We start from the raw sequence: 25,411 nt of genomic DNA, 5'->3' as shown, positions 1-25,411 counted from the left end.
TGATACGCTTCAGACAAGGTTATTTCCTGCTATCCAAAACTTGTATGGTGATTAATTTTTCTACATGCAACAAGACGGGAGTCCCACCTTACTACCATCGTGATGTCAGGTTGTATCTCGATAAAACTCTACCCGAACAGTGGGTTAGTCGAAGACGTTCTGTTGAGTACCTACCTCGGTCTTCTGATTTAAGACCTCTGGACATCTACTCTGGGAAACCGTCCAGAGTCGTGTATCGAGAAAAACCAGTAACAATCGACGAGCTACACGAAAGAATCGTAAGAGTCATGTTCTGTCATTACGCCAGATATAGTAACAGCCGTAGTTCGGTGTGCACTTCGGGGTCATGGGCGTTGTATAGAAGCTGCTTGTGGTCATTGACAAAGCAATTATTAGCTCTGCCATGACACTTCTCTGTCTGGCTATACCACTGCTTATTCAAAAAACATTCAACGATTTAATATGTATACCATGCCACATTAAACTCGAACTTATATTAATTTGTATATTATTTGCTTAAAAAGAATTAATCTTTTGAGATTGCATCCAACTAACATACCTAATGTAATTTGTTCCTACCCACATAGACGTGTTAAAAAATGAAATCTGTTCCGATCCAAAGTTCGAATTTTATCCGACTCCAGAAAAGCACTAAATCTGGTTTCGGAAAATAACATTTTCAGATTTTTTGGTCAGATATACGTAGTTCATATGTTGTGAAAAAGGTATCGATATCTTCGCAACTTGAAGGATATTCGTGGGTCACTGGACTTGCTGACTGTACTGTGAGGAAGTGGGCGCGTGAATTTACGAGGTGTCAACTGAAGATCTGTCAAGGTCCGAAAGTCTAATTTGTGCAACTACCTCAAAAAACAATGTTTTTATTGAAGACCTGGTCATGGAGGATAGAAAGCTACCTGTCGAGGCTACCTGTATGTAGCGTTACAGTATTCTTTCATTACATCGTGGAGTTTTGATAAATTACTTGAAGCTGTCAAAAACATTGGGTTTGCCGGGTTTGACATTGGACATTGATATGAAGTATACTAATTATTACCCAGTGATACCGAAATAAGACATTAGCTGTACAGAGCAGAACTGAATATTTCATTTTGCAATACTTACAAGATAGTTGGAGTCTAAGGAAGGAAGAGATCGACTTTGCCACTGAATGCAACGGCAGATAAGCCGATTAAGAAACATTGGATGAACCGCTTTCAGACACCGAGAGACTTTGATAAGCAGTTTAATATCACAACACGTTCTTGTATAACATCCTACAGAAATTTCCATGGGATTGTTTACTTTGCAGTTGGACTAGGACCATTGTAAGAGATTAGTCAAGATACGATCTGGGACCAGGTAACCTCAAGTCAACGAACAATGAGTATGAGTGGTTTTCTATCCGGAACGCTATAGGAGATTTTCGACAGTCAAACTTTCGATTTTTTTCTTTTCCCCAAATTTCGATTTTTTTACTTTCTGAACCGGAATAGCCTGTCCCTTACTTAAGTTTATGCAAAATCATTCTAAAGATTCTTGTCAGTTTCATGTCATTATTCGTTTAAGACCATGAGTTACAGTGTTGTAATATATGAAAACATAGTTAACAAGATAACTTAAATCTATCCGGGCTTTCTATTCATCCGGAGTTATCATTTCACCATGTAGGATCAGTTAGTAGGAATTCCTTCCCATCAGGAAGGACCCCCCCCCAAATAAATAAATAAATAAATAAAATAAAATAATTGTGTTATAGACTTTAGGCCTAACCAGCACTAGAAATTAGAGATGAGTTAGTTACAACATTAGGGCCACATTGGCCCCGTCAAATTCCTCCCACCTATATTTATTTATTTATTTATTTATTTAAAAAAATAAATCCGTAGGTGCACATTCAGAGCCAGTTTCATTTCAATATTAAACGAAGTTAGTAAATTAATAGTTTTCACTTATGTATACGAGGGGGGACCCAAAAGAAACCGGATTGAAAGAGCGTTGCCGTTCCTAGGCGTAGTAGAGAGTTCTCCTGCTAGGTGGGTTTAGTCGAGACCTTCCCAGATCAGTTGGCCAAGCGGCGTCTGCGTAGGAGGTTAACGTTTGATCGTATTATTGTTTTTCTCAACCGTTCTCGTTTGCGCCTGCGAAATCGTTATGGCAGATTCAAAGGAACAAGGAGTATGTTTGCTTCCTTTTTGGAAAATCGGAAACGAAAATTTATCAAATGCTTCAACAGGCTTTCAAGAAGGATACTATGAACCTCACACAATTTTTTGAGTGGTTTGGGCGCTTTAAGTGTGGTGAGATGAGTGTTGAAGATCATGCTCGTTCTGGGTGCTCTTCATTATTTCGAAACGACGAAAACATCGAACAAAACTGCCCCAAAATCAGCGAGGATCATCGTTTCACGATCGATTTTATTTCAAAACGGGCAGGAGTGAGTTGAAGCTCGTGCCAGCGTTAGGTTTTGCAAATGAGACATGTTACCGCTAAGTTTGTTTCTCGCCTGCTCACACAGGATCAAATCATTCGTCTGAATTTGAGCCAGGACTTGAAAAATCAGATTGAAAGTGATCCAAACTTTTTGACCAACATGACATTTTCCGAGAATTAAACAAAATCTAAAAGGAAAATGTTTTGATGGTGTAGAGGCTGTAAAAAGAATTTCGCAGAGCGCATTGGACGATATAAAAGTTCCAGAGTTCCAGAGGTGCTTCAAACAGTGGGAAAGAAGATGGGAGAAATTAATCGCATTTAATGAAGAGTACTTTGAAGGAGACTGAAGAATTTTGTAAAAAATGTAATAAATTACTTTTTTAGAACGAAAGTCCGGTTTCTTTTGGGTCCCCTGTCGTATTTATGTGTAGGTGTAAGTAGTATTTGATGTGTATTACTATGTTTTGTTTGCTTTGGGTAGGATCAGTTGTGTGTTTGTGTATGTATGTATGTGCTGGACCATTTAATATTTCCGTGTCTTTTGTTTATGTGTTTGATTTTTAACATAATTTAGTTTTACATTTTCATCGTTTTGTTTAAATATGGAACTACGTTCAAATGTTTATAATAGACTCTCCCCCTTCTTTCTAGGCCGTTAGACAAAATTAGGTAAATTATCATCAAAGTTCAACTTTGCGTTCGATCTTAACCATTTCGCCATTTGCATTGAAGTGATCTGAAACCGTTTCAAACAGTAAAATTGCTGTATTGTAGTTTCTTTGTTTACACCCACGCCTTGAAAACTAATTTACGTCAAATTATTTCAAAATATCTGTATAAATGTAAAATTCTACTAAAAATTATTTACTGTAGACATTAATCTGATTCGTTACAAAATATTAAGGTTAGTGAATGTTTGCTTAGGACTAACTAGGTGACTGTATTATCAGAAATAATGTTGTTGAGTAATGGGATTATTAAGTGATTTGAATAAGAGAACGTAGCTTGCATACTGTGTATTTTATGGCATGATAGATTTACTTTTAAGAATTGGGTGTGCTATAAATGAAGACGTAGTATCGTAGAAATAAATAAGTAAGTAAATAAATAATGTTTATATATGTAATTTGTCGTATGTGTAGAGGTCACCCTGAAGTATATTTACGTCATAGGACTTTAGCCACACCAAATAAATTATGCCACGTTCTCCTAACGAAATATAACTCAATGTAGAAAACACTCAGCCGATGTGAACTTCCACAATAGGTCTACTGGGCTAAGTAAAGTGGTTATGTCTACTCTTTCAGATAAATCGGCGGAGGTACGCCATTTACATTTATAGATGATACTTAAAGAAACAAACAAACAAACAAAACAAAACAAAAAAAAAAAAAAAAAAGTGGGTATTAATGAATACAAGGCCAAGTGGTTATGAGATGACTCCTTCGGCGAGGATCGGTTAAATGAAGGGAAATACTAGATAAATCTGGCTGTAGGTGAAATCAGGAAGTTTATACTTGCGATGTGACTAATGTGAAAGTGTTAATTGGCACTAGTGCGTCCTGACAAAATCTTTTTCTTATTTACCTTTCTAGTATTCATTAAAGATTAAGCAAGAGTGCTCAGTGCTCAGAGGGAAGAAACGGTACAAGAGTGAATTAACTTGCAAGAATTTTTTTCCGTATAACTGGTATCGTACCAGGCACTGAAGTCCCCTTTCCCTGTTTTGATTCTAAATTATAGTAGCAGTGGAAATTAATCGGTGCCCAGAGGTTCGCGTCCCTGCGATTGGTATGCGACCTGTGAGTCTTTGGACTAATTAATACTCGCAAGTACTAAATTATTTTATTTAATAATTTTTTTCTCAATTCGGCTAACATTAGTTAGGGATTTTTTTTTTTTTTTAATTGTACTAATTCTTATTCCAATTTTCTACACTTTGCTCCAGACTCTTCTTAGCTTCTGAGGGGTCGGATAATTTCTTTTTAATTTAGAGATTTCTAAATTAGAGACCACACTGACACTTCCGCTAGTGCCGGGGTCCCCAAGGTCTCAGCCAGCTGAATTGCTGTGGACTTGGAGATATTTATCTTAATAGGAGAACTGTTTCGGCATATGAAAGAATATTTGGCAGAAATGACGGTTTGTCATATGAATAAACTGGACCACTTGTTCTTTTTAGTTAGTATATCTATATTCTTTGGCGCCGCAATTATCTTCTTTCTACCTTCCGTCTTGTCCAAGATTTTTTTTAGTTCTAACCTTCCCCCCTCCCAATTCCCTCTTATAATTTTTTTTTGACATTTTAATTTTTTTTTAATTGTTTGGAATTTACGTTTTTTTTTTATTATTTTTTAAATACACAATTCGATATACGTTGTTGAATTGGAACATTTTCTTGAGAGGTTGATGATTGGGATTCATAAGACTATTAGCTCTTGCTAAGTAGTAACAAAATTCTACACCGGTAGTTTTGGCCGATTGAGTTCGCGAGCGATCGCACAGCGGTTACTTTATTGCGACATTATTCTAATGACGACTAATTGACTTTTCGTGCACTTTATAGTTCAAATTTTCAACACTATTTCTACGGAGTACCATAAGATGAGAAATTTTAAGTTTAGGTTCTTAGTAGCATGTGTAGCGTTAAATTAGGATTCTTTGTAAATTCAAAATTAATTTTTATCTTGTACTCGACCAAGTGTCACTTACCTGCCGAGAAATTTTGACAAAATTGTTTATTATATATTTGGCATTTAGCGATATGTTGATTGTGCCTTGGTATTTTTGGTGAAATGAAATGAAAATGAAATCTTTGAGTTTTACGTCCCACGGTTATGCCGGTTAGGCTAAAGGAGACGGTGATTATGAGAAATGAATGAAATGGTGGAATGAAGAAAGTGGGAGGAAACGGGAGAACCCCGAGAAAACCCACGCACACTGTGTTTGTTTGATATTTTTGGTGTTGTGATAAATAACTACGTAGCTGCGTGATTAATTGAGTATATGTGAATTAAATATTTCGTTACACGGGGTAGATGTTATTATGAGAAGTATTATTGAAGAATTAAACGCCGTTAGAGATAATGTAATAAGAAGTATGTGTGAATGTAAAAGACGTAAACTAATGCCTTGAAGGTTTACCTCCAACTCCGTGTTCGTCATATATTTTATATAATATAAATATTGCACGTAGTTTGAGCAATCACTTTAATTATAACTGCACTCTGTAACGTCGCTTGTAAATCCTGGAAATACAGTAAACTTTATGTATTAACCCCTCTGTAAAACTTATGGTATGAAAGGGCAGGTTTTTGGGCTTTCACTAATTTTACTAACAATCCGTACTACAGAACCTCATCAGTGCGAATTACTAAATCTCCCTGGTACTTAACGTGTATCTCAGTTAACAGTGCTACAAAAGTTCTATTCAGAAGGTGCGATAGTAACTGAATGATTGGAAAGGTTTAAAAATTTTATCCTAGTGATGATTTCTTCTTCTTTTTTTTTTCGTTTAATCTAAATTGAATTCTACAATAACTGGTGTAAGTTCCCTCCAATCTTCCAAGAAGTTTGTTTTCATTTGAACGGTTTAAAATTCCACGGATACCACTGTTTCACATTATATCTTGATTTTGACTATTTAACACAAATCCCAATTTTGATTATGAATGTGATTATGTTTTGCAATTGAACTTAAATACTGAATAAACGGTATATTGTGTCATTTTATCGTATCCTAGGTTTAATGATATTTTCGATTTGTAAAGTGCAAGTATGATTCCGCTAAAGGGGAATACAAGTCACTAGCTGATAATTAATAATTGTGCGCATGGTGCAGTGAAACGCGAAAATTTTCAAGTGATAGTAATAAACGAAGAGAATTGAACTCTTTCATTTTATTTTTGTGTATGAAATGATGAGAAATAGACTCATTTTCATTTCGCTTTTTTTTTAAATTTTTATTTTTATGTTACAAAAAAATGAGAAACGGACTCATTTTTATTTTCGAACTTTCATAACTATAAGAGACGGACTCATACTTGATGTCATTACTCTTTATTCTTCATTAATCTAAATTTAAAAAAAAAAAAAAATATTTAGATTTTTTTATTTTAATCTTATTCTGTTGTATCCATTAGAAGTAACTATGTTTATCACTAATTTTAACGATATATTCATTTATATTGTGATTTACGGAGTTTCATCCTAAGTTTATCAGCTAAAGATCTATCCATGTATCTTTCCCTGGAATACTTAAGTATACCATATAATTTTTACCTATATAATGGTCAACTTATATATTGTATGTAATGTCAAATATGTGACTTTTGCACAATAAATGTAAATCAACTTTCAGTAGATTAGTTTCCTTGAAAGTAAATTTTACCTAAATGTCGATGTGAAATATCGTCCAGTATGAGAGTGTGCGTGTTTGTGGATGGATGAACTCTTAGTTTTAAGTATTAGTATCTTTGGGGCGTTAAGCACCATAACTGCACTTATGAATATCTAATATATATGCACCATAGTTCACGCTCGATGGGATATTGTAGACGACCATCTCACTATGGCTCTAAGAGGTGAGGCAATAGCAACGAATAAGTCAAATCCAAGGGAATGTTCTTTTACTTGAATTTTTCTTCGGTATCTTAAAAAACCATGAGGATTTTTTTTTAAATCACATATATGTTCAACTTCATCGATGTCTGGATGAAATTAATTATTATTTTGACATAAATAAACACCGCTTCTCGTGATCTGAGCTGGGTTTAGGTAACTTCAATGCACATAGTTACCTGGATCCAGGTCAGTGATACGAGTAGTGTGCATTACACAGAAGGATTCGGAAGAAAATTATCTCCACTAATTAGAATTTATTTTGCGTTTTCGCGCTACTATTCAATATTTATCCAGTATTTCTTCCTTTTCTTCCTTCTTTTCCCTTTTCCCGTATTCTTCTTCTCCTCCCTTTCCCTTCCTCTTCTAAATCTCCTTTTACCTTAATTTCGTCTTGTAAAAAAAAAAAAAAAAAAAGTCGTGACTGGGAGTTGTCTGTACGGACACGGTCAACGAAAATAATATAATTTTTTAAAAACTTTTTTTTTTGTTTTATTTATTTTCTCTTTACCTTCGGGAGTCCGATATCAAATAATTTCGGTTAAGTCGATAGAGGCGTTGAAATTGTTACTCTGTACAAGTTAGACTGGCGACATGTCACGGGACGGTTACCATGGCGATCAAACATTTTCAAGATCCCAGACTCGACATGACATATCATAACTCATTATCATTTTTATATATAATTATTACTTTACAAATACACATCGAATCTACTTACCGGTACATGTGGCTTGGATGAAAAAGACTTCCAAGCACAATGCTATCAAGATAAATTGGTTCAATAAAGTGAGACAACAAAGCACCCTGCAGGCCCACCACATTCCAACGAGCTATCTTATCTGAGCAAGACATTGTCAACAGGCGCTGACCCTACAATACAAACGGTTAAACATTAGAGGAGAACAATTGAATCAACATCTGCAATATTTCAATCACATAAAAATTAAATATAAATACAATAAAAATACATAGTTACATGAATATTAACACGAAAGACCAAACACAAATTACGGAAACTTGAAAACGAGAGCTTGTTCGAATATTCTGATCCAAAACAGACGAACAAACGGATGCATGGAGAAAATTACATAACGCGTAAGCATTACCGGACATTGTACAAATTCTAACATCAGAATGCCCAATATGGGAAAGATTTGATTTTTTGAGTTTAGCGTCCCTTTCAGCAGCGAGGCTATGAGCGGACTTACAGCTTAATGTGGGATCTAAACAAGGTGAGCTCCAACCAGGAATCGAACTCCGGTCTCCCATGTCAAAGGATGAAAAAAGGATCCATTTCGGTCTTCACATCAAGCATGCACAGCCTTTATAATGGCATCATAACTACGAAAATAGTGATGGTCAGAGGATGCGAAATCCGATGAACAGGGTAGGTTCGGTAAAAACTGGAAGCTATGATCATGAATTTTCTGAAAGGTGACATAGTACATTGTCTTGGTGGAAGATTACGAGATTTTTCAGTTTGCCAGATCTGTCTTACGCAATTGTGGCCCGCAACAGCCGCAGAAGACTAGAGTAACTCTCATTGATTGTTTGTCCTTTCTTAATCAAGTCACACAACAGTATCCCATGTCATCCATCCTGGGAAGCACATCACCTTCCTTGCTGAGAGAGAGATGCACACGAAATTTCCTGGGTGTAGTGACGTGCCATGTTTCCATTGGTTTGATTTGTCCTTCGTTTTCGGGTCGAAATGATAAAACCCTGTCTCGTCCTGGGTGACCAGGCGAGTCAGAAAGTCGTTTGTGTCAGCACGAATACGCATCAAGTGTGCTTCTGAAAGCTGAACTCGATGTCGCTTCTGGTTGGTAGAGATATTTCATGGAACCCACCGTGTGGATAACTTCCTCATTTGCAGGATGTAATGGATAATGGAATGAACACGCTCTGTTGATATTTTCACACGCTTGAATATGATTTTGATAGTCATACGGCGATCATTCAGAATATTATACACAATTGTCTGCTGTCACTGTTTCTGCGTGGCCGGTTCGAGTTTCATAAATTATATTCTGTCCTGTCTGAATCTGCCACCCGCCTTATGACTGCTGCATATGACGAAGCATCGTTTCTCAATTAGTCAGCATATCCTTGTGAATATCCTTCGCCAACAAGCCCTTGAGAAGGAGATAATGAATTACAGGGCGTTTACCACCACGTTCCTCACTAGTCCACGACGCCATCTCGACTGATGTTTTGCGATGCCACCACTACATGGCGCTAGCGATCGGATAGGAGCTACGGGGCTTCAAAATTTGAATATCCAAAAAATTATATCATGGAATTATGCACGTTTAGAGTAAATATATTGAAAACGTTAAAGCAATGAAAACAAAATTTGCGCAATATAATGAGAAAAAAATGCCCTATCGGAAACCACAAACAGTGTTGCCATAGGTGAAGCAGTGTTGCCAACTCAGCATAAAATATTTTATTTGAAATAGCTCCATGTACAAGTGTGCACAGATTTAAAATGAACTATTATCACTAAATATAACAGTGAAGTGTGAAGTGTAGTGGTACGGTGTTGCACACTATTGGAGCTACGTGTGCTAAAAATGTACAATGGAGAAGTCTGATATGTGGCAACAGATGATAATAAAAGAATCTGGGTCTCATACTATGAATTTAGTTCAAATGCATAACATAGTATAACATAGCAAAATGTCAGCAGTGTCACAAAATATTGATGTATTTGAAAAACGAAATTGAGTGATGCCATTTTTACGTCCTGTGTTAGCTCCGAAGCTATATAGGAGTGTAAAGTGGGATCCAAATCACTATGAAGGAGAAAGATTACAATGAAATGTAAGGTGAAAAGTACACGTTGATGCTAGTGGTTTACTAATCCACGCTTAATTGCATGCATGGAGAACATGCCCGCGACCGTTCGGTCTATTTGATGGACGGGTTCCGCGAGAATGTAACGCACCCCGCCCGTGGTTGTTCGTGCTTGGACTTACGTTCTCGTGCACAAGTGCACCGCCAAGATTTGTCTCTTAATCTTGACACCTAAGTGTGTAACCCCCACTCCCTGAGGGAGTGGGATACGCCCACTGCGCGGCCAGACCGCAGGCCTGAGTGTCTACCAGTTGACCTACTGGTGGAGGCGATCCTGCTAGCGAGTCAGGCCCTACCATACTCTGCAGGCATGGTGCCCGAGCGTTATAAGGCGAGCTCACCTTCCGCACATGTTCACCATTACCCAGGTTCCTGGGATAAGTTCCCATATGCTACCGAATCCCACGGTATGATCACAACCCGGCAGAATCCAACCCAGTCCGGAACCCCTGGCAATGCCCGAGGGGGATCGTGTCCCGGCCCTGCCTACCTCTATCGTTCAACTGGCAACGGCCGCGTGTAGAGGTACCACACACACGTCGAGATGCTGTGCATCTCATCCCGGATCCAATGGTACGTGTTAAGTCACCATTTGAGTTTGGAGCCAGCCCATATCCTACAGGGTTACCTCCCTTTCACGGAATTAGTACCGTTGCCCAGGTATCTGGGATTGGACCTTTCCCGTTTCCGTTTGGTCCTCCTAGCAGGCAGGAATCCGACACTCCCATCCCGGTAGGATCGTCCAAGCAATACGGGACTACCTCTCTTTTACGTGTTGAGGTACCACGTACACGCTGAGATACTCAGTATCTCTTCCCGGACCCAACAGCACGAGTAGGTCGCCATTTGGGAGAAGGGCCATGACCACTGCTCTCCCCCGGTAGGGCCGTCCAGAGGACTACTTAACTTTTTACCGTCTTGAAGTACCACGTACGCTACCAGACCCAATGGGACGCGTTAGTTTCCCATTTGGGAGTCAGCGGGAGACCCATAGGAATCCCTCGTCCCCTGGCAGGGTTGCTGAAAAGTACAACAAAAACATGTCTGAGGCGGGATTGGAAGCCGCGATGCCTAATATGTCGGTTGTCTAACCATCTAGACCACACGGCTATCCTGGCCGACTAAAAGCGAAATGAGGTAGTAATAAAATATTTGCAATGTGAATATGGTAATATTACAGTGTACAAATATAATCATATGGTATGGAGGAGAGGAAATAAAAGAATGTGCCACTCAACACGAAAGACAGAAACCAAAAAAAAAATACTCTTCCAAATATGATAAGATAATCGAGAACCAGTTTACAGAATTAGAAAACACGTATTTCTTTCCTCGCGTGTATCGTTTTGTTTTCGCGAGTTGTTTGTTTATTCATCGGGGCTACAGAGTTAAATGCAAAATCCTCATTTGTTTCTAATGCATTCGTTTATTACCCTTTGTTGTCAAATATCAGACTTCTCCATTGTACACTCATGTCCAAAATTATTTTCGCATGTCTATAATATGCTGTTGTAGGAATATAATTTCATAACGAATTCGCCCGGTATTTCTTACAATGTTAGCATGTGTATAATCGGCAAAAACATGTATGTGGCAAATTTCACGTCCAAAGAGCAGTAAATAAGAACAATAAAACGAAAATAAAACTTTCTTGTCCATTTAGCAACATTTTGTTTTATAATTCTTTTCCTATAAAATTTACTACAAATATACATTTCCCGATTATACACATAATATCGGTATTAAAAGTACCCTGCAAAATCATTATCAAATTATGTCCAAAATGATTGTCGCATATCTATAACTGTCTTCTTGTAATAATATGAGTATACATTTTCAGTACATGTAGCTCCAATAGTGTGCAACACTGTACCACTACACTTCACTGTTATGTTTAGTGATAATAGTGCATTTTAAATCTGTGTACAGTTGTATATGGTGCTATTTCAAATAAAATATTTTTATGCTGAGTTGGCAACACTGCTTCACCTATGGCAACGCTATTTGTGGTTTTCGATAGGACATTTTGTTCTCATTGTATTGTGCAACTTTTGCTTTGATTGCTTTAATGGTTTCCAAGATATTTACTTTAATCGTACTTAATTTTATGATATAAGTTTTTGGATATTCAAATTTTGAAGCCCCGTAACTCCTATTCTTCTGGTCCATAGCACCTTAAATTTTGCTCATTTTCATTTCTCATGATGCTCTATCAGATGTGCTATGCGGCAATCAGATTTTAGCGACAACTTGTGGGACCCTCCCGTGTCAGAAGGACTTAGCTTCACACTGATGAAGGATTTTTCAAATCACACAATTCCTTGCGAGGTAACCTCGAGATTTATCAAATGTCCCTCGTGATAGATAGAAAGAGGTTGGCCATCTATGTATCTTGGAGAAGTTGCCGCATTCATGTAAGGTTATTTCTAGTCTGTTAATGTTAAATTTTCCTCTGTATGTAGGACACCAGCTATATATTCGACTGAGTACGTTTTCTTGGGGAAAACTTAGCCAGTACAGGATACTTTTCCAAAAATACTGTTTGGTGCTGTTTATGATTTTCGTGAGCGAGTGTATGAATAGATCGGCGCCATTCATATCCTACATTGCAAGACATTTGATAGTCTAGTCCAAACAGATTTATTGAGCTAGTTGTGTCCTTTGTTTTTATTACATGCTCGAAGATTGTTGGAAATCATCTGCAGAAACTTTATGACAAAGAGGAATCATGTTTCGAAGTATAGAAAAGAAAGAAGAAAAAAATAACACAATTCTTCCCACAGTTTGCTGAACAAAACTCATTAGCAGAGCGTATGTATCTAAACATAAACTCAGTACTAAGGGCCGCTTTAGGTGTTTCGCTACTTACAGGAGGTGAGACTACGCATGCTTCGAGTATTTCATGGAACTGACAATCTTATCTGCATTTATTGTCAAATGTGAAAAGAAAGAAAGAAAGAAAAAGAAAAGAAAAAAAAGATCACAGATATGTGCGCTATTAGCAGGTTGTAATTACAGCATTTGAACCAGTGTGCGAATCGCGCACAAAGAGGGTTGGATAGGAGTTGAACGTCCACTTTTAATAGAGATGGGAACCTAAGGCATAAAGTGGAATCCAAACTACGAGCACAACTGGAAGTCGAACACGGATCCCCGTTCCAAATGTACTGTATTTGGTTGGCATGAATAAAATGGCTGCTTTGACGTCTGGTGGGAAACTCACTTCAGCAATACAACACACGGATGGGCTAAGATCACGGATCTAACGCCACAAGTTCTGTACATGTACTGCAAACGGTTGGGGAACCCATATAATAAGAAGGTAGTGGCTTGTTGAACATGGCCGTAAGAAAGTGCATCATGGAGTATACATAACTGAGAGTGACTTCTCTTTACGAATTCAAACTGTGACATTCTGCACAGCAAACCGCAAAAAATACTAACAGTGCATTTGGGCTAAGAATAGCGAAATGAACGTGCCATTCGCCGTTGGTATGTAAATTTCGTGTCGGTGACAGCATTGCAAAATGAGTCCCGCAGAAACAGAGCAACATTAAGTATAGATGAGCTCCTCAAAAACACAGTGAAAGTGGATCCTCGGGAAAGTGTTCATGCCACTGCAGACAGGTTAGATATACAACATTCACTGTTGTTCGGCGATTGCGTGCTATCGGTAAGGTAAAAAAGATGGACTCAACAGGTGCTACATGAGTAGGGTTCATATATTATTTTTAAAATTTCATCACAGTTGAAATTTCATAATGAAAGAATATTCAGTCCTTAGTTCTTCTGCGAGAACACACGTTCTCCTCGGTATTTTAAAGACACATTAAATAAGCCGTGCTTAGTTACTACTACGTCTGCTAGCTGCACTATTCTAGCAACAGTACAGTGAAATCAATTGGTATGCCATTTCTATGACGAGAACTGTTAATTTCTTGGCAATTACATGTTTAAATTTAAGAATGAGTGTGTTAAACAAATCCACACATTACGGGACACATTGCGTTTCGAAGAATTTTGTTGGGACGCCGAGACACAATCTCGTAATAAGAGATAATCCCCATAAATTACCGGACATATACGAACCCCACACGTGACATCGGCTAACAAAAATCGCCGCCTGGAGATGCGCAGTGCTCTAAATGTACGGAATAACCAAGAAAAGTCTCCTGTATCGGATTGTCACTTCAGGCAAGAAATAGATCAGCTATGACAATCGTAAAATGATCAGGACAATGATTGGACCGTGATTCCTAATTTCTACTCCCTTTCTTAAACCATTTCTCCAATCACAAAAGGTGTTGGTGGTATGGTGACAGTGATCAATCGTGTCTTTCTCAGACGAGGTGACACCCCCACGGCACATCGTTGCAGTGGTGAATTCTACGAAATGCACCTGAAAATTGTCAGCAAGCTTCTAGCAATGGTGAAGAAACGGTGTCCTGATGTTGTACGAAAAGTTAAAATGTTACATACATATCATGCGAAGAACGGTTCTCCACGAGTTGCAGTGTGAAATCCTTACTCACCCACCGTATTTCCCCGATAACTCTCCCACTGATCAGAGTTATTTCGCTAAGGAATACAATCGTTATCTGAGCGATGGAAATGATGTGTAGTTACAGATGGCGACCACTCTGATTAATCAAATACTGTTTTTTTCTTAAATTTATTTTTGTCTTTGGAAATAATGCACCTGGGGATCACATTCCATTCGCACAAACATAATATATACACTATCTATTAAAGCAATATTTTACTGCATGCTGCAGAAACAATTCTTATCACATGTTATTTACACGATATAAACCAATCTTATACCAACAAAATGTTCATCCGGTATACAGATTCACATCGTTAACTTTAGTGACCTAGATTATAAAACTTTTTGGTTCGTATCCTAAAGGAAAAGAAGGAACTTCAAAGAGAAAGAGGTGGCTTAAAATTTATGTAAAAAATAGAATATCTCACGGATTTCTCATATTAGGAATATGAAACTCTTTATGTAACTTTATTTCTAATACAAGCTGACATACACTTACAACTTAAAATGTGGAAAAAAATACTGTGGGGCGGAAGGGGAGTGACAAGTAAAAACACGTAAAAATAATCGAAAATGATCGATATTAGAGTCGAATCTATAGTCTTTGGGGTCGCTGAGACGAATAGTGACACTTATAATGCCATCTAAGTTCAAGTTCAGGCTCAATCAACGTGAGGTGTGTGTGGGGGGAAGGGGGGGGGGCAGAATGGATTAAAAATAAAGTGTCCAAAATGACTAAGATTCGTGTCGAATCCATAGTTTTCGGAGTCACTAAGCTGATTGGTGACACTCTGAATGTCATTTCAGCCCAAGTATAGTCAAGAACGTGCATGTCAGTTGGCCTGGAAATCGACAGAGTTGCAACTCTGAAGGCGTTGCTTTTCGTTATTTATTCTACTCAGTTCTTTACTTTCAAATATTGTGGACAAATATTCTTCCCGTGCACGCTGGTTATTTCAGCTAGTACGCAGAAAATAATTAGTTACTGCATTACAATTTATAACAGTTTTTGCTTTAAATTGTGTTAAATTCATCATCACTTTTCTATGGCATTAAAAGCGATCAATATATGCAGGTTCGACTGTATATACATTTCCTTTTTTCCTTTTCTTTCATATTTAAATTAGTTTTGGTATCCTTTGAAGAAACGCAGGATATGACTCAACAGTTGCGTAACTGGAATATTTGTGTTAATAGTTCCAGTTTACTTTTCCTATTTATCAAGTTTGTCGTCAAAATCCTTTTCGAAAACTTATATACAACAAATATATCGGAATATAATAACACACACACTTCATTATATTGATGAGTTACGCTGATTAATACTGACAATGCTTACGCATTCACTTTATTGAAGTTTATTTTATCTTGAAGCATATATACACTGCCGGTCAAAAGTTTCCGGACAGATCAAAAAAACAGATAAATATTAAGTTAGGCTTGTGATACGGTGGAATTTTGCACAAGATACTTGGTAGTTTAGGAACACAATGATAGTTTTAATATCAGAATAACATAATAACGTTATCCAACAAAGAAAACTGGAAAATTCTTTAAATGTTCCTCTCGTCAAAAAAACCGCCGTTTGCTGCTTTCACTCGTTTCACCAATCGGGGCATGTGGCTTACAAGTTTTTGAAGATTTTCATCTGAATTATTATTCCAGGCGTTCTGCAGAATATCACACACATCAGAGCAGATGTTGGACAGTCTTTTCTTACACTTCTGGCAAGCTTTTCCCAGAGAAGTTCGGTGGTCAGGATCTGGAGACTGGGGAGGCCATTCCATGATACAAATATCTCATTTGGCTTGTTTCTTAAAATAATTAAAACAAAGTTTGGACGTGTCCTTGTGATCAGTATCTTGCAAAAAAAGGGATTCTGCGACCAATCAAATCAAATTCTGAGGGAATAATATGGCTACTTAAAACGGAATGATAACAATTTTTGTCCAGATTTCCTTGTAGTTTGTGAATCCAACCAACTCCAGAACTTGCGAAATACCTCGAAAGTATCACAAAAACTCCTCCATTTTTAATAATCGGGATTACACAGTTAGGACGTATCTTTTCTTTAACAATTCTTCGAACATAAACTCGATGTCGCTGTCCAAATCTTGAAATTTTGACTCATCAGTCCATAATACGCGTTTCTACTGCTTTGTTGTCAATTTTTTGTTCTTCAGGGTCCATTGGAACCTCTGTTACTTGTTTCAACTGAACCTGCGATGGTTTCTGCCCATCAACTCTTACCCAGAGTGTAGTTACACTCAAATGTCGATTCACAGTAATAACTGAAATGTTTGGAAGGATGACTACGATTAAATTCTGATTAGAGTTCGGCTGCAGTAAGTTTCAAATTTCTTTTGCCAAACAATACAATAATACGATTTTTCGTACGTGACGTAATACTAGACCTTCCAGTTCAATTTTTGTCCACGTTCTTTCGTCCTTGCTGTAAACGCTTTATGGAATCTACAAAAGTAGATGGAGTCTATTTCAGTTTGAAAGGCATTTGACGAATAGAAAAGTCCATATTATAAGGCGCAATGATACCAACGTGTACCTCTTCACTTAATATCCTACCTCTGTGCGTCATTTCTAATAATAACGGCAACAAACCATCAGAAGAGGCAAAATCATACACACAAACACTGTTCAAAATATTTCGAATTGGTTGCTTTCCCTATCGAATATATATTGATTAGTCATAAAAATGTAAGTTGCAGCGCCTATCCGGAAACTTTTGACCGGCAGTATATTATATATATATATATATATATATATATATATATATATATATATTACTCCTGTCGAAATCGGTTTTGACAAAAGTGAAATTTCATAAAACCGAAATGTCGGTTTAGAAAACAGCTATTCGGTTTTCGAACTTCAAAACCGCATTATGATTTTCGAACGTGCTTTGCCGCGTTCGGTTTTCAGAGTGTGTATGCCGTTCAGCTAGTAAGAGGGTGTTTTTGGATTTCAAAGTTGCATTTTAGTCTTCATTTACTGTCGATTAAAAAAAAATCCTTGTTTGTCTAATTTTTCTAGAACATCGTAAAAATTGTATTTACATGACGTAAATTGCAAACAAATGGTCACCTGCACACAGTGGCGGCGGTTGGACGTTAAAAGTGGGGGGGGGGGGGGCCAAGACATGATCTGAATATTTGCATATAAATGTTAATTTTCCTGCCTGTTTCTAATATTTTGTTTGACGAAAGGTTGTATAACTAATAGGATACTATCTTTTTCAGTTAAAATACCGTATATAGTATTTCATATTTTATAAGGTAAATTGATAAGAGCAACGCCAGTAGGTAGTAGCCCTTTGTACTCTTAAACAACAAAAGTGTAAGAAGAGATTTGATTCCTTGCTCATGAACATCTTAAAATTCTGTCTGGAAAACTGTGAGATCAGATTATTGAATAACAAATTTGCAAAACAAATAAATAGAAAGGATAATATTAATCATAGTAATAAATAATGATGCTTGTTTTGCAAAAGTCATATTGAAACAGGGATTAATGAACAACTTACTTTTTAATTCCACACATGCTATTAAATGAATGTTATTACTCTTAGAAAACGAAAGACAGTAAATACTACAAGCATATTCTACGACATTTAAAGAAATGTTTGCTTTTGCAACTTCCCGAAACATATTCGTTGCCATTAGGTGCAGTTTTCACTTTCTTGGAGCACATCAAAACACAACAATACTTAGATTCACTCCATACTCTAGTTATACAAAATAACACTAAAACCTAGAATTATCTTGAATTCACTAAATTTAATTGTATATACATTCGTACACCCGTAACACACCATTTCACTCATATATTACGCTACAAAACAATGGAAAAGATAGACTTTGTTTCTTATTACGCTTTTACCCCTTACTTTAGAAAGAAGAAAAGACATTTTAGGAACTGCCAATTTTTGTGCAATTAAAAAATAACTTGTGAAATACTTTTTTCTTTTTCTTTTGCGAAATGCTCTCTGAATTAGTTTCAAAGCGGCTGACTAACATATCGAGCCCTTGTAAAAAATGAAAGTATGCTGAAATTGTTGTGCTCCAATAGGTTAATTTTGGGGTTATTTTCTGTGGCAATTAAAACGCAATTCCTGTTCTTTTCTTTACTCCACCGGAAGACAACCAATACGTACTCACGGAACGGCAAATATATGGCACCATTTTATCTACGAACCAATAATACATACAAAAACTTTACATTTCTAAATGAAACTATATACATTAATGGGTTACTTCAAAAAAGTGCGGGGCAACTGCCCCCCAATCGCCACCCATGCTTGCACAAGTGATATGTGAGGCAGAGAAAATTATTATCGATAGTCAACTGAACATACAATACCTTGCGAAAGCGTCTGGTAACGCGATTTATGACAAGACTTTTCTCTTTTACAACACGAATAATAAAATATATATGTAGATTCCTCTGCATGCATTAATGCGTTTTGTTTTAAATAGTGTTGTAAATAGAAAAAAAAACCGTTCGTATTTTTTCAGAAATGTATGTTTTTTTTAAGAAAAAACACATTGCCTCTCGTTTTTTTCTAAATTTCGTTTTTTTTTTCAAATAGTCATTTGTAATGCATCTTACGTCTATTTAAGTATGAAATATTTTTATGTAGGTGTAATCACCGTAAAATGCAATATAAATTAAACGCTAGATACTAATACGCTGCAAATATTTTACAATTTACATTAATACCATACCTACTAACAATTCGGGTTTCAGCAGTTTTCATCAATATCAACCAAGAAATAAAAGTAGAAATGAAATTTTGTTTTTTCGTGAAAGCAGGTCTTTAATAAATACGAAAATAATGTCACGAACAGTATAAAATTCAAATAACTTCTCTAAAGGTAAAAACTAATACTAATTTGCCTAATATTATTTTTCTAACTCTCATATATAAATAATTTGTCGACTAAATATATATGATATGCAAGTTTGGAGGGTACGGCAAAATCTGTCATAAGTATATTATTTAAATTATATATTTCTTGTTGGAAACAGACTTCACGATGATGGTAGTTACATTTACTAAGCTGACCTTTTTGAATACTACATTCACAAATTATGTTTAAGTTGCATTAGTTTAAGATCACATAGACAATGTTAAAGCAAATGGTCGAATAAATCTAAGCATAAATTGTTTGATTGTTGTCAAAAGCAAGAATTCAATTCTCGAATAGTAGCGAATATCTGTTTCATTTAGTAAGTTATCACAGTTTTGATATGACAACTAGTCAGAAACATGTCATGTTTTTATCATAAACAAGTTCCTTATCATTGAAGATAGAAACAAGTTTTTTTTTTTTTTTTTTTTTTTTTTTAATGCTAACAGATGTAGAAGAAAAATCAAGAAATAAAGATGAAAGAGCTAGTTGCACTGGAATTGCAAACTGATATATTGAGATTGAAGCTCGATATTGAATTCTATAAAAAGGATTACCATCTTTCCTCTGCAGGTGTGTTTGCTTTATCTTTCACTAACATAACAGACTAATATTTAAAGAAAAAACAGACACAACGAGATTGCGTTTTTAGTAAGTATTTAAGCCTTTCTGAGTGCAACCGCACTTACCCTCCCCTTCGTTGTTCATGCTGGAGTACCATACTTAAAATCATAACTTGTAAGATTTGTTCTTTCTGGAGAAAGGGGGAGGCGGCAAATTATGCCATTGCACGAGGCGACAAATTACCTAGGGTCGGCTCTGATGATATGTATATACAAAACATGAATATAGGATGACACAATTTGAAGTAATGCAGGGTGTTTCAAAATTAATATTAGGGTTTTGAAACTTGTAGTATATATTACAATTAACTTACAATTATAAATATTATATCAAATGGAAGAGCAGCAACTCAAACAGTTTTGTACGCACGCATGCACATGCATTGTTTCTTCTGTCTGCCGTTAGAAAGAGCAAGTAGCAAAGATGGAGACTAGAGAACAGAAAGCTTTTTGTGTTTTAATAAAGACTGGATCTGTAGTTACAGTGCAACCGCCTGTGTAAAGAATATTAAGGATACGCTTGCAACTATGTCCTTATCGTTTGCAGTTGTTACAGGTCTAAAGCCTACAGATTACGGTTTACGTGCTAATTTCGCAAGTAAAATATTGCTGCATAACAACGAAGATTTTCTGGATCGTGTCGTCTTCAGTGATAAATCGACATTTCACCTACAAGCTAATGTGAACACTCAATGTTTGTACCTGGCGGTCAGCAAATCCTCAGGAGATGGTACAGTTGAAACGAGATTTCCCTAAATTGAATGTGTTTTGTGCCATATGGCGGAAAGTTTTTGGGCCTTTCTCACCTAAAACCCTGATATTCATTTTGAAACATCCTGCATTTCTCACCAACAGTGTTGGGACTAAGATGTAAAAAGGAGAGAAATTTTTCCTTATAAAGTTATTGTTTACAACAACGATATTATTATTAGTCGAGACTATAACTACAAGAACAACAACACGGATTAGTAGTCAAAAAATGTAATCAAATGTACACTCGGTGGCCCAGTTGGCCAAAGTGGCACCCACGGGTGTGTCACTTTTTTTAATCCGCTCCTGTGTGGACACTAATTAAGATATCGGGATATTATTCTTGTCAAATATGGTTGGACCATAGTTTATCATATTCATTTCTTTTTCTTCTGATGTCGAATTTCCTTCTCAAATTTCACCCCAGTCAAAAATTCGAGAATTTTCTACTTTCGAATTTCCTTTACTTCTTTTTTTTTCTGTAGCTTCCTTCGTTATAGAAAGACCTCCTTAAGATTTGCCCGGTAGATACCTCGGATGCATACCGAACTGTTGACATTAATTGGACTGGCCTGCTCGCAGTGGCCAGTTAGGGAAATTAAAATTTCCCTAAATTTGGGCAAAAAATTCGAAATTTTTGTTTATAAATCCGTACCTATACGTCCGAGTGCAAGTCAACTTACGACAATCGAACATTTGTCCTTACTTACCAAACGCAAGTACAGATCGTTACAATGGGGGTAATTAGGGGGCGCACGAAAAATTCGTATTTAGGTTTTAACCCTTGATTTCTCTAGTTTTGCCCTACTTTTCTGTTGACCGTAATATATTTTTGGTAATTAGAAGCTTAGTTCCTTAAATATCGCCATAATACTTGTAGGATATATTAGTAGTGTGCCAATGTTTAATATAAGATAGTTTGCGTCTGTCTGGTAGCATGAAAATTTTTAATTCCAGATTTTAGGGTCAAATTTTGGAAAAAAAAAATCCCTTTTTCTATTATTTCCCTCTTGTTGGCTACATTCGAACAAACGTACCAGTGTCTAAAAAGCCTCGTCCTTAGCCTACACAGCGCACCATAAAAAGTTTCACTAGAATAATTAGGGGAAGTACAATTGAGGTTTATAATAAACTATGTTCTGGAAATGATAAGAAAATGGTAAATTTCTGAGGTAGAATGAGATATTTAAAAAAAAAAATTATGCTGACTTTGTTAAATATTGCCATGATACTTGTAGGATATATTCTTGGAGTACTAAGACTTATTTTCCGATAGTTTTCGTCAGTCTGATGGCAGTGTTTCCAGCCAAAACAATTAATTCCGATTTTAGGTGAAAAATTCGGAAAATTTCTTTTCCCCTCTATTATTACCCTCTTGCTAGCTACATTGAAACAAACGTACCACTGTCTGAAAGCTTCCTCTTTGCCCTACAGAATGCACCATAAAAAATTTCAATAGGATAATTATAGAAGCTGTAGCTCCGACATATCTGCTGATTTTTGCTTCTGAGGTGTAAAAAATGTCAAAATTTCATGTGTATGATGACAGAGATTTTTTTTCTTTCCCTCTTTGAATGGAAGCCAACGAGTTCAGAATTTCACTGTACCTTGTCAACATACCAAAGAAATTTTTAGGTGACTTGAACCCATATAGCAGCAGTGGTGCTAGATACAAAAAAATTTGAAATTCGGTTAGGGAATTTTTTGTAAATTTTCACCCTTACATTTCCCTCAATAATTTCCAACCCGTTGGCAACACTGCAATGCAACTTACAAAACATAGCCACATCCATTTTCTAAAAAACAAGACCTTAACCATATCAATCGAATGAATGGTTTTTGAGCAATAAGTCACTAACTGAAAATGTAGGAAAACGCCAAAAATGACCTGGGTCCGAAAGGAATAATCACATAATTTTGCACGTATAGGTACAAAGAAACAAACGATTTGTAAGTTACAAGGACTTCGACTCAAGTTCTGTTGATTATTTCAATAATCTGCAACATAAATCAATAAATAATAGTTGCCAGAAAAAAAACAGACATTTGAAAAAAAAACATGAAAAAGAACAGTTTTTTATTGAAAAAAAAACTTCACAGAAAAAAATCGTTTTTTTACAACACTAGTTTTAAATGGTAGAGAGAAAGAAAAGACGATTCTGAAGGTTGGTCGTGGTGTAATTACCGTCGCGTATTTATACCGTTAGGTTAACCATGTAGATGAAAATGAAAGGATAAATCCGGAAAAAATGAACTGTATAGCGAAATGGAAGAAAGCGCCCATTGCCTTTATTCAAGGTGCAATTCCAGGATTCGTCTGGAAGGACAGAGGAAAACACAGAAAATCCTTATTCAAGATGCTAAGTCCCGGGATTTGAACCCATCAGCCTGGAAATGAAAGTATTTGGTCTCTTCAACAGCAAATTGTGAGTTGCGGGTTGATTGGTGTCATTAGGAGCTTTAGTTTATTGAATGATTGTTATGTCTTTATACAGAGTAATCTCGTAAGACAGAAAGCTTAAGGAAATGAAATGAAATATTTAGTTTAACGTCCCACGATTATGCATCAAGGCTAAGGAAGACGGTGATGAGAAATGAATGAACTGGTGGAATGAAGAAAGTGGGAGGAAACGGGAGAACCCCGAGAAAACCCATGCACCAGTGTTTGCCCACCACAAAGCCCACTTAGTGCTCGCTGGGATAGAACCAGGGACCCCACGCACCAGAGGTGAACGCTCTACCACTTGTCTCGATTGATAGATGCTTTCACAATTGTTAAAAGGTGTAATGAAACAGCAAACATTGTTTCTGCTTTGAAAAGGACAAACATGCTTATAAAACCGCAAACACGGTTTCGGGCAGCTTTCGCTTTCGAAAAGAGCTTTTGCGGTTTTTAGAAAACTGATTTTCTCAAACAGCGAAAACCGCAAATGTCACAAAAATTCAACAACACTAATATATATTGTAATGTCCTATGTGATGCAGTAAACAGACAATTCTACACGTCAGTGTTTACAAACACTACCACGTGGTTTGGCAAGAAGATTCCACACCAGATAGATCTACAATCACCTGCAGACGACGGCTTCTAGCCCCTTTCACTGAGCAGAAGACGACAACGGAGCAGCAGCGCCACCGCTACCCAAGGAACCCTATAAATTGGCTGGATTACGGCAATTCTGTACCAGTTTTCTGGTGACCCTCCTATTGTTTGCTTCGGAACATGAGTAGTAACCTAACCCCAGGGACTCTAGTCTCCTTCGGGACTACACCTATCCTATCTCCTGGCTTAGCATGCTTCGGGGCTCTGACTGGGAATCCTAACCTCAGTCGCTTAGCCTGCTTCGGGGCTCTGTTGGCCATTTAACCTTCCTTCTGCTTGCTTTGAAGCATAGGGTCCCTAACTCCACTCTGCTTAGCCTGCTTCGGGGCTCTGTAGAGATCCTGTCTGCAACCTTACGGTCAAAAACCACCTATAACTAACCTTGTAAATTTGAAGAGATTATTTGTATTGTATTTTTGTAAAAAATACTTTTAGCGTAAATTTTATAATAAAAGCCAGTAGTGGGAGTCTATTCCGGACACACTTTTTATTAACGCTCTACCTCCGTATATGGGGCAAAGTTTTACATGGTCGAGGCTTTGACCGGGTCAGTTTTGATCTGAATACTCCCCTACCGGACAGTATTTTTATTAACTGGAAGTGAACTCTTTTCTCATAGGTATGTGATTTTCTTATTTGTGAAATTAGTGACTCGGACTTGACTTTATTTTAGTGCATGCCTCATACTAGATCAGGAAAAAACACTTTTCCGGAGGACGGTGCAAATATGGATCATAATTCACGCCCTTCTTTCAATATACCACACCTCACTAAATATTCGGGACACGTTACGGAGGAACCAGATAGATTTTTTATGCTCTTTGATCATCTTGCGTTATTGCATTCTTGGAATGCAGAGAAAAAGAAAGAACTATTACCCATGTATTTACAGGATACGGCTCTCGATTTAGTGTTACAGTTAAAAACTCAGAACCAATTGGATTCACTTAATTACGAACAATTAAAAACTAAATTAGTTGACTTGAGTAGACCAAAATTACCTGGCTATAGGGCTGAGTTTGAAATTTTTCAGGTCCAACAGGGCGAAAATGAGCCAATTGATGCATATTTTCTAAGGAAATTGAGAGTTATACGACAAGTTCTGAATCAGGCTACCCAACAACAGAAAATAAATTACTTATCATTAGGATTAAAGAAAAACTTTTTGCAAAAGATCGCGTTAGAAACATTCACAACAGTTTAAGATTTACAGACACACTTATATAACCTGGAAAAGGCGCATGACCTAATGAAATAACGTGATTACGTAGAGATACAACAGGCAATTTATTCGCTTTGCTATCAAAATCCTTGTAACTTTTACTGACGCCCTCTTTGGATGCGGTTTCGTTGGTGATTGAGTTGTGGACGAGGCTGTTGTGTATAACGTTTAATTATAACACGATCTGTCCTACCAAAGCCGTTTGCGGGAAATATTAGTTTGTATGGGAAAGAGCCACGACATACCCTTCTAAAAGCTTTTTTCCCCTCCTACAACACTTTCACTCTGCTACAACAACAGTTGAGGAATTGATTCATTTTA

The 25,411-nt window shown here is 36.8% G+C and overlaps 1 protein-coding gene across 2 annotated transcripts in view; it reads right to left on the bottom strand.

Moving 5' to 3' along the window:
• Adar (Adenosine deaminase acting on RNA) overlaps positions 1 to 25,411 on the bottom strand; it is a 402,559-nt gene that overhangs the window by 27,238 nt on the left and 349,910 nt on the right. For both annotated transcript variants that reach the window (XM_081736085.1, XM_081736087.1), the window contains one exon: positions 7,778 to 7,929. In XM_081736085.1, the coding sequence (XP_081592211.1) occupies positions 7,778 to 7,929 (152 nt within the window). The remainder of the gene's footprint in view (positions 1 to 7,777; positions 7,930 to 25,411) is intronic.

This window comes from Thermobia domestica, chromosome 13, assembly GCF_964235325.1.
Source record: "Thermobia domestica chromosome 13, izTheDome1.hap1.1, whole genome shotgun sequence".
Lineage (NCBI taxonomy): Eukaryota > Metazoa > Arthropoda > Insecta > Zygentoma > Lepismatidae > Thermobia > Thermobia domestica.
Note: the sequence above shows the minus strand (reverse complement) of the source record. Positions and strands in the feature narration are given on the sequence as shown.